The sequence below is a fragment of the Cyprinus carpio genome, chromosome A18, assembly GCF_018340385.1.
Source record: "Cyprinus carpio isolate SPL01 chromosome A18, ASM1834038v1, whole genome shotgun sequence".
Classification (NCBI taxonomy): domain Eukaryota; kingdom Metazoa; phylum Chordata; class Actinopteri; order Cypriniformes; family Cyprinidae; genus Cyprinus; species Cyprinus carpio.
In genome coordinates, this window is record NC_056589.1 from 27,334,436 (window position 1) to 27,348,250 (window position 13,815).

The 13,815-nt window shown below is 36.6% G+C and overlaps 2 protein-coding genes across 3 annotated transcripts; both read left to right on the plus strand.

Annotated features, from left to right (window-relative positions):
• The first annotated feature begins 628 nt into the window (after positions 1 to 628).
• eif2a (eukaryotic translation initiation factor 2A) lies at positions 629 to 5,979 on the plus strand. The gene is made up of 14 exons (XM_042775701.1): positions 629 to 735; positions 1,432 to 1,501; positions 1,588 to 1,659; positions 1,734 to 1,852; positions 2,051 to 2,150; positions 2,245 to 2,327; positions 3,034 to 3,107; positions 3,198 to 3,342; positions 3,434 to 3,550; positions 4,075 to 4,648; positions 4,721 to 4,835; positions 4,911 to 5,024; positions 5,373 to 5,438; positions 5,660 to 5,979. The coding sequence occupies exons 1-14, from the start codon at positions 708 to 710 to the stop codon at positions 5,723 to 5,725; spliced, it is 1,743 nt and encodes a 580-aa protein (XP_042631635.1). The 5' UTR covers positions 629 to 707; the 3' UTR covers positions 5,726 to 5,979.
• Positions 5,980 to 5,996: 17 nt separating this feature from the next.
• Positions 5,997 to 10,300, plus strand: dcun1d5 (DCN1, defective in cullin neddylation 1, domain containing 5 (S. cerevisiae)). Of its 2 annotated transcripts, none has more exons than XM_019078125.2 (11): positions 5,997 to 6,132; positions 6,863 to 6,905; positions 7,015 to 7,058; positions 7,163 to 7,265; positions 7,346 to 7,437; positions 7,932 to 8,002; positions 8,098 to 8,189; positions 8,270 to 8,378; positions 8,684 to 8,788; positions 9,713 to 9,815; positions 9,899 to 10,300. In XM_019078125.2, exons 4-11 carry the CDS (start codon positions 7,195 to 7,197, stop codon positions 9,952 to 9,954), a joined length of 699 nt encoding a protein of 232 aa, XP_018933670.1. In that variant the 5' UTR covers positions 5,997 to 6,132; positions 6,863 to 6,905; positions 7,015 to 7,058; positions 7,163 to 7,194; the 3' UTR covers positions 9,955 to 10,300. The 2 variants fall into 2 exon arrangements, with proteins under 2 accessions (XP_018933670.1, XP_018933669.1); XM_019078124.2 differs by having other exon boundaries at positions 7,015 to 7,050.
• The last annotated feature ends 3,515 nt before the right edge of the window (positions 10,301 to 13,815 follow it).

The following is a 13,815-nucleotide window of genomic DNA, read 5'->3' on the forward strand; positions in this document are numbered from 1 at the left end:
TTTTTTAGTAATTTAGGCGTGAATGTTTATTTACGTGTGTAAGGTGGAAAACCTTTAAAATAATATCTCGTTTTTAGGATAAAAATATAATGAAAATTAATTTTAGATTTGAATGGGGTTTGATGGAGCTTTGGCTGTATGGCATCCGATCGCCCCCTGAAGGATGATCGTGTTTAAAACATTTCAAACATGATTTCATGTTCGTCTGAAAACGCACACATTCTCTTTTTAAAAATGCCCATTCAGGATAAACGTCATTCTTTTTCTTTTTTTCCTGGAAATCATCTCTTTGATCGTTGAGTAAAACAATAATGTAATCAAAAGACGATCAAAACGAAATTATTGGTTTTTATTTTGCGTTTGTCGTTTTTGTTTTTATTTTCTTTTGTTGTTTTTCAAAAAAGACACGATTGAACTAAAAGCAAAAAAAAAAAAAGACAATGTATATCACACACCAAATCAAATCTAGTCCCTAAATCTGTAACACGATTTGTTATTGAGATAAAATCAATAGTAATTTCTGAGAAATCCTTTTCTGAAAATCAAACTAAATCAAACTTTACTTTATGGATTTAGTCAAAGACTACAGTTTTTGATTTAGTTTTGACATTTTACACGTCAAACTGTGGCGCAACCGAAACGCTCTATAGTGACGTCTGCGTGGAATCCGTCTGTGGCGTGGCACGTTGTCGCACTTCCGTTTCAAAATGGCGCCCCCCATACCTCATTTAGCAGGTGAGTTTACGCTCTAAAATGTATATTTCATGCTCCTTTCAGTGGCGTAAAGATAAATAATCAATATGAGATGGAGAGCATGTTATAAAATAACTCACATGGTATTTATTCTCAAGCTCTGCAGACATATTCACGCATAAACTCGTTCAAAAGCATGCCACATGCGCAACAAATACTTCATACCGTAATATTAAAGAAATCAGAGTATCGATCTAAAGCGTACCAACGTATGCACACATATGCAAATACGAAATATTAAGCAATCTAGATAATATTTAGCTAATGATCAGCTGATAAATGGTTTATAATGATACATGTCATGAATTCAGAAGAAAACGTTTTTAAGCAGGCTTGATAATGGACCTTTGGTCAGGGTTTGTTGTGAGTCCAATTATTGAAAATGTTATAGTTTTCAAGTTACATCCCTTAATAAAATCCGTACATCCATCAGCAAATCCTTCAGTTTGTTCTGACTTAGTAGACTTATTATTTCTCATAGTTTACAGTCCCCACATTGACAAAATCTGTCCATCTCTCTCTCCGTACAGTGTTTCAAACTTCAGATCTCTTTCCAAACTGCCCGGACATTAAATCTACACAAGATTTAAAACCTTCAGTCTTCAGGCAGAGCAAGCTAACGTTTAATCTTTGTCTTTCCTTTCCTGGTTTTAACACGTTCTGTTTCATTTCTGACAGTCAGAGGATCAGATGGCACGCTTCTGCTGTGTGGACCTCCGAGCTGTCAAGAAAGCTCTGCTTTTCAGAGGTGACCTGCTGCATTTACTGCACTGAGAAAGACTTGACCTGAAACATTGTGGTTTTTATTAACAACAGCGGTTTGATTTGTTTCAGAGATGAACGTCAAGGCAAATACATGACGTTCAGCAGCGACGGGGCCCTGTTTGCTTGGTGCAACGGCTCACAGTACGTATTCAGCGTTGTGTAGTCCATAAGAGTTCAAACTGATGTTTGATTAATAACCTGTGTGTGTTCGATAGGGTCAGTGTGATCAAGGTTTCCACTGGAGATTTGGTGAAGTCTTTTGATTTACCCAAAACCACCGCACTGGAGTTCTCACCTCTGAATAAAGTTCTGGCCACCTGGCAGCAGTATACCAGTAAGAGCTTTTAATATATGACAGAATGATTTTCTCTGGCATTCTAGCTTTATAATAGACCAGACAGAATGTCTTCTAAGCATGCAACCATCCAGGAAACCTAAGCAGATGTGTAGTAATGTGCTAAACACACTCTGAACTCAATGCAAATGCACGTCACTGCCTTGGAAACCACCAGCAACGGGTTTTATTTTTCAGAAACGCAGGATAACCCTCAGGGAGAGGCAAACCTGCAGCTGCTGGACTTGCAGACTGGTGCCTGCATTAAAGCGTTCTATCAGAAGAAGGTTACGGGATGGTGAGGGACTAGTAATCTTCATAACTATGTTAATGAAATGTGGAATTTGTTTGATTACTGTCAGTGTATTCATGATCTGTCTGTATTTTCACAGGTGTCCGAGCTGGGCAGACGATGAAAGTATTGCTGTTAGAAATGTCAATAATGAACTGCACTTCTTTGAGAACAACAACTTTGGTAACACGGTGTTCTTCTGTTTACTTCATTCATTGCACATGTTAGGTTTAAACTGGGTGGAAACAAGTTGATAAGTAACACTGACATTGACTTTTTTTTAGTATGAATGTATAAAGGAAAGTGTCCGTGCTCAGTATTTCTTTTAGATTTCTCACAATTTTTAGTAGTTAGATTTTTTTTTTTTTTGTATTAAAGGAGCAGTTCCCCCAAAATTAAAATTTACTCGCTTTCAGGTCATCCAAGCTGTAGATGAGTTTGTTTCTTCATCAGATTTGGAGAAATGTAGCATTGCATCACTTGCTCACCAATGGGTCCACTGCAGTGAATGGGTGCCGTCAGAATAAGAGTCCAAACAATGAGAGTCCTTTTACTTTTCAAGACATTAATTGCTGGACTGGGGTGGTGTGGATTATTGTGATGTTTTTATCAGCTGTTTGGACTCTCATTCTGACGGCACCCATTCACTGCAGAGCATCCATTGCTGAGCAAGTGATGCAATTCTACATTTCTCCTCACAAGGTTGAGAAAATTGTCATTTTGGGGTGAAGTGCATAAGATAAATGAATTTTATAAGTACAGCCATTCTATGTAGCTTGCAGTTGTGATAAATAAAAAGAATTAATAAAATGAAGTACTGATTTTTAGATGAAGTAAATGTCAAATATCATGACAGTTGCTTTAAACAATAATGTGTTTTATTGTGTAGAAACTATCGCCAACAAGCTTCACCTTCAGAAGGTGTCTGAGTTTGCTTTGTCTCCTGGATCACAGCCGAGCAAGGTATCAGAACGCTTTCAGATATTTCCTCTCAGTGCTGTATATGCTCTTTTACTCATAGAAATGTATATTAATTTCTTTCGTGTTGCTTAAATTGCCGTTTATGTTCCTGGAAGCAAAGGAGCTCCGTCTTTTGTACGGCTGTATCAGTATCCCAATTTCGGAGGTCCAACATCTGCTCTGGCAAACAAAAGCTTTTTCAAAGCCGATAGAGTAACCATGCTGTGGAACAAAAAAGGTAGATCATTACGGTTGGTTTCTCAAAATCATCATCAGCTTTCACCTGAGGTTTTCATTTATGTATTTATGTTTTCCGGTCTTTCCCAAAGCCACTGCGGTTCTAGTGACGGCCAGCACAGAGGTTGATAAAACAGGAGCCTCTTACTATGGAGAACAGACGTTACATTATGTCGCCACCAATGGAGAAAGTGCAGTAGTCCAGCTACGTAAGTACAACTAATTACTAAAGAATCAAATTTTAAATTTCCACAAAAAAATATTGGGCAGCACAACTGTTTTCAACATTGATAAAAATGTTTATTGAGCAGCAAATCATCATATTAGAATGATTTCTGAAGGATCATGTGACACTGAAGACTGGAGTAATGATGCTGAAAATACAGCTTTGATCACAGAAATAAATTACATTTTAAAATATATTCAAATAGAAATCAGTTATTTGAAATTGTAATAATATTTCATAATTTTACTGTATTTTTGAACAAATGAATGCAGCCTCGTTGAGCAGAAGAGACTCTCACCAACCCTTTAAATCTTTAAATGGCATTGTCTGTTTCGAAGGATATTAAAACTTTTTTAAAAAGTCCGTTAAGATGTTTTTGCATTATTGTTTTCTCATTTATGTAATTGAATTAATATATATATTATTTAAATGTTAATGTAAAGAGTTAATAACACATAAAATCATTCTATTAGTGAATATATGTATGCTTTTTGTTGTCCTGCGCAGCAAAGAACGGCCCTATATATGATGTATCCTGGAACCCCAACTCATCTGAGTTTTGTGTGGTTTATGGTTTTATGCCCGCCAAGGCGACTGTCTTTAACCACAAGTGTGAGTCTGTGTTCGACTTCGGCACGGGGCCCCGAAACGCGGCTTTCTACAGCCCCCAGGGTCACATCCTCGTCCTCGCCGGGTTCGGGAACCTGAGAGGGCAGATGGAGGTTTGGGACGTGAAGAAATACAAGCAGGTGTCGAAACCCCAGGCTGAAGACACCACGCATTTCTCCTGGTGTCCCGACGGAGAGCACATAGTGACGTCCACCTGCTCCCCCAGGCTCCGGGTCAGCAACGGATACAAGATCTGGCATTACACCGGGACTGTGTTGTACAAGCACGAAACGCCGTCAAATAAAGAGCTGTGGGAAGTGTTATGGCAGCGCTTCCCGACTGGAACCTTCCCGGAGAAGGCAGTGAAATATCAGGCAGCGCCAAGTGAGCTCGGCAGCACTGAAGCCAAGCCAGCGCAGGCGTACCGTCCACCCGCTCTCCGCAACAAACCCCAGAGCGCCATCTCCAAACTAGTGAGTCTGTGCAATGCTTGTTCTGTTTGTATCCACATTATGAATGTCCCATGACAATAATATGTCTATCCACATGAAGAGGAGCCACCGCAGAACATGAAACCTGGTGCTGCAGGAGAGAAGCAAATGTCTAAAGCTGCTTTGAAAAACCAGAAAAGACGAGAAGCAAAGAAAGCAGCTAAACAGGTACGGGGGCTTTTAGTATTTGCATCTGTTCAATAAACCGTAAAGAAGAGTAAGTGATGCATTCTGTGGTTTCAGGAGAACAAGTCGGATGAAGCTCCGCCTCCAGCTGCAGACCCCGCCCCTGACAGTCACTTGACTTCTAGCTGCGGAGACCCTGAAACTGACAAAAAGATCAAGAATTTAAAAAAGGTGAGATGGTTGGAATGAGTTTAAACAAATAAGATCAGCATGTATGCATTGATAGAGTGAGGAAAAACTTCTTGAAGGGGAACAGACCACAAATGGACCTACTTTCTATTCTATTCTATTCTTGCCATGAGAATAGCCTCAGCTGCTGGCATGGCAACGTACCTTTATTTTCAGTAAATTATGTGAGAATAAAAAATTTTGAATTGAACATTTCTCCTGTATAAACTGTATATGCCAAATCTAATGTGTAAAGCATGCATACAAATCCATAATTGCTTTGCTTTCTCAGAACACCCTCTTACTTGATGTTTTTCATATGTTAATGTAATTTTTATGCTTATCTGGCAGAAACTCAAAGCCATTGATGAACTGAAGGAGCAGCAGGCGGCCGGCAAAGTCATGCAAAAAAATCAGGTACTATTATATGCAAAGCTTTATCATCTCATCAGCAACTTTTAATTAATTTTCATTAAAACATTTTTTTTTTTATTTGCGCCACAGTTTCTAAATTAATTTTAATATTTTATCGCTATATAATAATTTAATCCATTATTATTTTAATAATTATATATTTATTAGTTATATTTTGTAAGTGCATGTTATATAATAATTGTAATACTTCCCTCTTTTTACAGCTTGAGAAAATGCAGAAGGAGGCCCAGCTGTTGAAAGAGCTTGAAGACCTTGAATTAGGATTGTAAACTCACTTTACCAGTTTTTCACATTAGTCATCACTTTTCAAACCTTGCTACGTCATACTGTTATGAATATGTATTGAGAATTTTTTTTTTTCACAAACTACTCATGATCAATGAATAAGAGCCTGTTTTGCTTCTTTGAACATGGCTTATATAATAAGGACTAAATTGTCAAAAGCAATATTGCTATGCAATGTGGCGTCCAGCATAAGAAAACATCCATGAAATACGAAATAAAAAAAATGTTGAAATTCAAACCGCGTGACTTTTATTATGTCTGTTGGGGAGCCGGAAGTGTTCATTTATCGAGTGTGTCGCGACCAAAGTAGTCGCGGATTTCAGCACAAACGCAGCTGAAATTGTTAACGAATAAACTCAACGGGACGAGCCGAAACCAGCGGATATTTCAGGTTTGATGAGAGCAGACTTCATTATACTGAGTTTCGTACCTGTAGGGTGTTTTATTGAGTGTTTATTTGTGATATTTAGAGGAGCCGGTGAGCTAGTGTTCATATTTATTCATAACCAACAGTTAACGTACATGCGCGTGCGTTTATTTATACGCAAACTTCTCGCTGTTTTCGGCCTTGTTTTAATCGTTCTCTCCATCTTAATGTATTTGTATTAATTTTGCACGTTTGGATGACTTTGAGGCTTTTGGCATTTAGCAGTTCAGCCATTTCATGAGCCACAAAGGCGATGCGTTTGTGCCGAACAGCTCATCGGGTTTGTTATTGTTTTGTTTTAGCTTATTTTTCTTAAATTGTTTGCTTAAAAATTAACCTTTAGCTTTAAACATTATCTGTATGAATCCAAGGGGATGAAATTGCGTTGATTATATAATTTGAATCAGCATTCGTTCTGGTTTTTATTCAAAATAAGAAATAAAAGTGCAATCCTTTAAGCTCATTTAGTCTTTTATTTATTTATTCTGTTAAAAGCTGCTCTGTTTTGCACATCAGCATTTGCAATGGAAATGAAAATAATTGACGTTATCCATATGTGTAGTTGTTTTTGATTGCGTTTACAAGCAGGCTAAGACAACCCGAAATGACATATGATGCATGCAAAAGGTCAACATTATATAAATATATTTTTCCTCCTCTTTTTTTTTTTTTTTTTTTTTTTTTTTTTTTAAAGGTCTGGACGGTGAGACGTTAAGAAAAAAAAAGAGATATCCGTGGCAAGTCAAAGTCTAGAAAAGCACACATTTGAATTTGAGCATGCATTAAGATTCTGTACACTGTAAGTCGTAGGTTAAGCATGAGATTTTGTTTTCCTCCTGTTTTTAGAGTCTGCATAAACCTGAATGGACAAAGTACCAAAAGGTACACAGGTAGAGCTGCTTTCTGCTCTTCTCTGACCCTGAAATATTGAATCGGACGGGAAGCAAAGCAGCTGTCGGCTTCAATTTGTTCTGTTCGTTTGTAACTTGTATAGTAAGACCAAACCAACTCTCCCGAACCTTCATCATGCCTGTGAAAAAGAAAAGAAAGTCATCAGGCTCAGAAGACGCCAGCATCAGAAAGTGCAAAATCAGCAGGTAACAATATCTGTGTTTCTCGCCGCATCTTTAAGTCTTTCACACATCAGTCACCGTATCATCGCCTCTTTGAAATCCAGTTACTGTAGGACACAAACCTCAGGACGGCTGGTGAACCCAGAGGATCAGTTCTCTAACAAGAAATGCCTCACCTGGTTTTACGAATACGCAGGTACATGAATCAATACTTTCGTTGCTCACATGCAGCCTTTTCTTAAAGTCTAAATTAAACTTTGTTTATGTGGTGCATTTCGAAGTGGATAGTTCACCCAAAAATGAAAATGTGCTAGAAATGTGCTCACTCTCAGGTCATCCAAGATGTAGATGAGTTTGTTTCTTCATCAGATTTGGAGAAATGTAGCATTGCATCAGTGACTCTGCAGTGAATGGGTGCCGTCAGAATGAAAGTCCAAACAGCTGATCATAATAATCCACAGCACTCCAGTCCTTCAGTTAACATCGTGAGAAGCCAAAAGCTGCGTGTTTGTTAGAAACAAAGCCATCATTAATGCTAAATTCCTCCAAATCTGTTCCCATGAAGAAACTAACTCATCTGCATCTAGGATGGTCTGAGGATGAGCGCATCTTCAGCAAATAGTCATTTTTAGGTGAGCTATTCCTTATTGAGCTGATACGATTATTGTCATGGTTTTAAATCTCGTTTAGGTCCAGACGACGTCGTCGGACCGGAGAGCATGGAGAAGTTCTGCGAGGACATCGGAGTAGAGCCTGAAAATGTTAGCGAAGCCCATCCATATATTTCAGAGTAAATCCTAAAGCCATCCTAAAAATACGAGAGATCACTCGAAATAATGCGCACCGTGTTTTTCAGATTGTAATGTTAGTTTTAGCCTGGAAACTTGAAGCAACAAATATGGGATTTTTCACAAAAGAAGAGTGGCTGAAAGGCATGACGTCACTACAGTAAGATGAATATCATGAGAAATCATTCCATCAGAAGACTTTATTATATGGACGGTTTAACTTCTCTGGTCTGTCTACAGCTGCGACTGCACGGAGAGACTGCAAGGCAAACTGGATTATATGCGCTCTCAGCTGAATGACCCGGCTCTGTTCAAGAGCATTTACAGATACGCCTTCGACTTTGCCAGGGTGAGAGAGAGGGACAAAAACGTGCTTATTCTTTCTATTTTAAGATAAATTAAGCATTTTAGGATAGCAATCACTTGCTTTTTATCTATGTAGAATTTGCAGTCAATTTTGGCTGCTTATGTATGATCTTTTATCTTACAGTAGGTGTAGAAAGAATCACCCCACTTTAAAAATAATCACATTTTGTTGCTTTGCAGCCTGAAATGAAGACGGACACAGTTTTTGTTTCATGCAGCTGTGTTTACTCAGTGCAACTTTTAACATTCTTTTCTATAAACTATGTATTTATCTGGTTTTGTGTGTAGGATAAAGATCAGCGCAGTCTTGATATGGACACTGCAAAATCCATGCTGGCGCTTCTTCTTGGAAGGACGTGGCCTCTGTTCCCAGTGTTTAATCAGTTTCTGGAGGTTTGTCATCTTTTTCTTCAAACCAAATTGTCTGTCAAACTCCAAAAAAGACAAAAAAAAGAAAGAAAAGCACTGTTAAACCAGCTTACTTTTTTTCTCCCAAGAAGCGCATGTGCTCCTAATTTGAAAAATGTCAGAGCACATAAAGAGCTTTAGGGATGCAATAAAAATGTATCAAATAATTTGTCATTCTTTAATAAAGGGATACAAAGAGACGTTTACAATGCAAAAAGTACTTAAGGTTTTTTAATATTTCTGCTTTATGTATTTATTTAATAATCATGCAATTATTTATATTTTAAATGTTGAATTAAATGCCAGATACGTTTGCATGATTAAAACACCAATAATAATCAGTAAAAAATGTTCCGCATAATATGGGACTTTTAATTATAACCAAGCCTGAAATACAGAGACTCTTATTTTGAAATGGTTTTTACTACTGCGTTCAAACTGCACTTTTACAACCATCTAAAACATATTACAGTATAAACACTATAATAGTGCAGTATTCATTTAATGAAACTGCAAGTCTGCAGAATGTGCAACATTGCTGCTTTTTTGCTCATATTTATTAAATTATACCATCACCTTTAATAATAATCGCTTTAAGCTTTATTGTGATTCCTGTTTTATGGCCCCAAATTTAAGACCTCTTAAAATCATAATGAATATGTTTGTTATATCATTTAAGATGTTTTACAGCCTTCAATTTGAAACAAAAAACCCTAAATTTGAGACTTTTTAACCCTATTTTTTTATTTGCACATTGTACGGTTTTGCACGCATCTATTTTTACGTTCACACTGTCAAGCACTGATGAAATTAGTCCATTTAAAGCCGAACTGAACCGTATGAAATGTTTGTTCTATAATAATGTTCTGCAAAGGAGTGTTATTACTAACAGAATCGTCTCTCCTCTAGCAATCAAAGTATAAAGTCATGAATAAGGACCAGTGGTACAACGTCCTAGAGTTCAGCCGCACAGTTAACACAGACCTGAGCAACTATGACGAAGACGGAGCCTGTAAGTGTGATGGCTTTCTTCTCGTCTTCTCTTATACGATGCTTCTCAGTTGAGCTGCTGCTGATCTCTGTCTGTGATTTCAGGGCCGGTGATGCTGGATGAGTTTGTGGAGTGGCATAAAGCCAGAATTGCATTATAGCACAAGCAGACGCTGAATTAAAGCACATCAGAGTTTTTGTTGGTTTTCGGTGTGCCTCAGACGATGGCATACCTCTCGAGGACTGCTTCGACATGTCTTACATCACTACCCAGAGACTCTTACAGTGTTACTTTAAAAGGAAATGGCACAGAGGAATCACAAGACAAAAGGGGAAATATTTTTCATATGTACTGAATTTGTCGCTACAGGTCTATTGCCAGTGTTATATGAATTTTCTGAGCGGAAAACGGTCTGTTTGTAATTTCCTTTCATTTTTTTTTTCTCCCAAGTTTTACTTTGTTTATAGTGTTTTGAAAAGGAAATAAATAAAGCAGTTGTAAATTAATGTTTCTTCTATACTTTACTGGCTTGGAGCAATTAAGTTTTTCTTTCAATCTAAATCAAAATGAAGCATAAATAAAAAGATTTACTTTACACAAAAACACACAAATGTTTGGGGTCAGTAAGATTATTAATGTTTTTGAAAGAAGTCTGTTATGCTCACCAAGGCTGGAATTAAATATTTGATCAAAAATACAATAAAATTGTGAAATATTATTGCAATTTAAAATATTTGTTTTCTGTCTGAATATATTTTAAATTTGAATTTATTTCTGTGATTTCAAAGCTGAATTTTCAGCATCATTACTCCAGTCTTCAGTGTCACATGATCTTTCAGAAATCATTCTAATATACTGATTTACTGCTTATGTATGATTATTATCAGTGTTGAAAACAGTTAAACTGTGATGCATTTTTATAGAAAAATAATAAGAACAGCCTTTATTAGAAGTAGAAATCTTTTGTAACATTATTATTGTCTTCACTGTAAAATTTGATTAATTTAATGCATCCATCCTGAACAAAAAAAATCTTACTGACCCCATACATATTCTGATATTTGCATCAGAATGACTTCTTGTGAACAGGTGATTATATTGCCTGTATGTTAAACACATTAAATGAGATTAATTTAAAAGTACACTTGATAAGGCTGTTAGGAGATTTTGACCAAAAAAAGCCAGAATTGATATGTAAGTTAATTGTCCAGTCAGATCCAAGTGATCGCTTCATCTCATAAGCATGTCTGTAGTGTCTGGTTGAAGTCTAGAGCTTCATGATGGCACTGAGTCTCCTCAGTTTGTCCTGACCTCGTCCTCAGCCTCTGCTGTGTCTGTGTGGATTGCCTTCTTCATCATAGTTTTAGGTTTTAATGACGCGGATCGTCTTTTAATGTGGACTAACCTCTGATCTCAACTCTTGGGTTTGTTCTTCTGCTTCACATCTCTGAGGCTCATCCGACTCGTTCTTCCAGCCATTTCCCATAGCGTCTGCATTATTAACATCCATGTGTTCCTGATCAACCAAACCAATGCCCACAGTGTCTTCACCATTGTTATGGAAGAACACTGTCTCATTTTGTGCGCTGGTGGTTTGTAAGTTCTTCTGTCCATTGATGTGATTGTGATTGTCTTTTCTAAAAGGCACATGGGCCCTTATAGTTTGGAGGCACTTTATCACATAGGGCCTACTGAACGCACCCAGTGTGAAGGCCAGTAAAACGCTCATGATTACTGAAGATGTCACAGCCGCTGTCACTGTGTCAGCATGAACCTCTGCCTCGCTGGTCTTCCTCTGCTGTTTCTTTATGGCTGCTACGTTAAGGCGCAGTTGTTCATTAATTCACAACTAAAATTAAATCATAAATAAATAAATTAAAAAGTTAACTGAAATCAAATAAAATATTTAAAGGCAACATTTCTCATTTTCATTTACTTCAAAACTTAAAATTGAATTAAAACTATATAGACAACAACAACAACAAAAAACTAAGAAGAATGACAAAAACAAAAATGACTAGAACTTGGGAATGGGTATGAAAAAATATAAACAAAAACTAAGTTAAAATATTCATAAAAATTATAACGGTGTCTCAATTATAATAAAATATCACTGGGTCAAACTAACCCAGTTTTATTTTCGGATTATTTTATACTTCGGTGCATTTTTTTCTATAGGTATGCTATCTGTAATGGTTTGTGGCTGTAAAGAAGCCACTACGCAGGAGTAATCCAATAGAAAGTCTTTAATTCCAGCTTAAACTCAGGAGAAAGGATAACGACATAAAAATATTAAAAACTGAATAATTGTGTGTGTTTAATAATTAAGAAAATGCAATAAGACTGTATACTTTTCAACTTCTTGCAGAAGTAAATAAATGTGTTTGTGTGCTGCTCACCTTCATCTCCCTCATCTCCGTTTGTCCTGGACGAACGTGAACTGAGTCTTCAGGTCTGACCTGCAGATGGTTTGTCTGACCCATCAGAGTTGAGAGTTTCTCTCATGAATATCACGGTGTGCTGCAGAGAATCCCAGAGGAGAATCAAAACCAGCAAAGAACTGATTCTCAACTCCATGGCGTCTAGAAGAAAATGTTCATTAACTACGCATGTTTATAGTAACCCTGACTGCTATTCCCAATATTATTGCATTATTAATAATTACATAAACAAAAAGTAACACATCTTATATATTTATTCAGCTGCCCCAATGAGTATAAATGTAGTACAAAAAGTTCATAGTGTGTGTTTCTTACCGCTATCATCTGAAGAATGAAATACAGTTAAAACCACACAGATATATGACATAAAGTATAGCTCAGCCAGTCAAATACACACAGAGTGTTGAGTGTTGAAGTCTGTAGTTTCCTCTATTAGAGAAGTAAAGTACAGTCCTCGCATAACAGCTCTTATATTTCATCCCATGCTCCATGTTTAAAGATGAACATTTGTCACATTTTTCAGTAATACACAGGGTGTAATGTGGATGAAAATGCCAGTGGATGTTTTCCAAATGTTTGAGTTGATATCATAACAGAGTCGGTTTATGGTTGCACAATATGCTCACCATTATAGTGATTAGCGTTCCCTTTGGTTGGGCACTTGAAACTTCATTTATGTTACTATAAATTTTTCTCTGTTAATACAGCAATGCATCATGAAATCAGAGTTATTTGATTTCAAAGATAAGTAATAAATAGGTTGCTTTTATGAAATGACCTATTTTTTAATTAAAGCATTTTTCTGTATGTGTTTAATAATGACATTTTTGAGATTTTGTTTTTCATAAATACCTTGATATGCTTTTTATATAATCCTTAAATAGTGTGTGGTAATATGGTGAAGTCACACACAGACTTAAACATTCATCACTGTGAATCACAACAATGGTAACAATTAAGTTTAATTTATTTTCATTAATTGTAACAATAGCCATTTTATTTGCTCTTTTTGTTGTGCTACTACCTGACACAAGACAGCAAATAAAATTGGCAAATAAAAACAACAACTGTAAAACAAAGCAACTGCATAATTTATTCTGCGCAATGCATTCTGGGGAGTCAGTGAGTAGCTATACTAAGTCGTGAGTAATCCTAAATGAAAGGATCAAGTACCCCCTACAGTTCTTTTTTAGTTACTAGAACTGTTGTGTAAGTTAACTATACTAACTAAGCATTTGTCAGTACAACATACTATTACTATTTCACTTTACTTTGTTTTTAAGGCAATCAGTTTGCATACTTTTTTTAAGTAAGCCCAACTTATTAGATTTTACAGTGTAGGCAGTTGCTTACGTTCTTTGCCACTGTGCTAAATTTATGCAGAGGAACAAATGGAAAACGGATGATTAATTCAGCATTCTGTTATTTAAGAAAATAAACATTTGATTGTATCCATTCAGCGCAATACAACAGCAGAATAGTCATATTTGGTTATGCAGATTAAACATTTCTGTCAGTGGTGCATTACCACCTTTATTGGTTTGTGGACAGCAGGGAATTTTTTTTAAAGGGATAGTTCA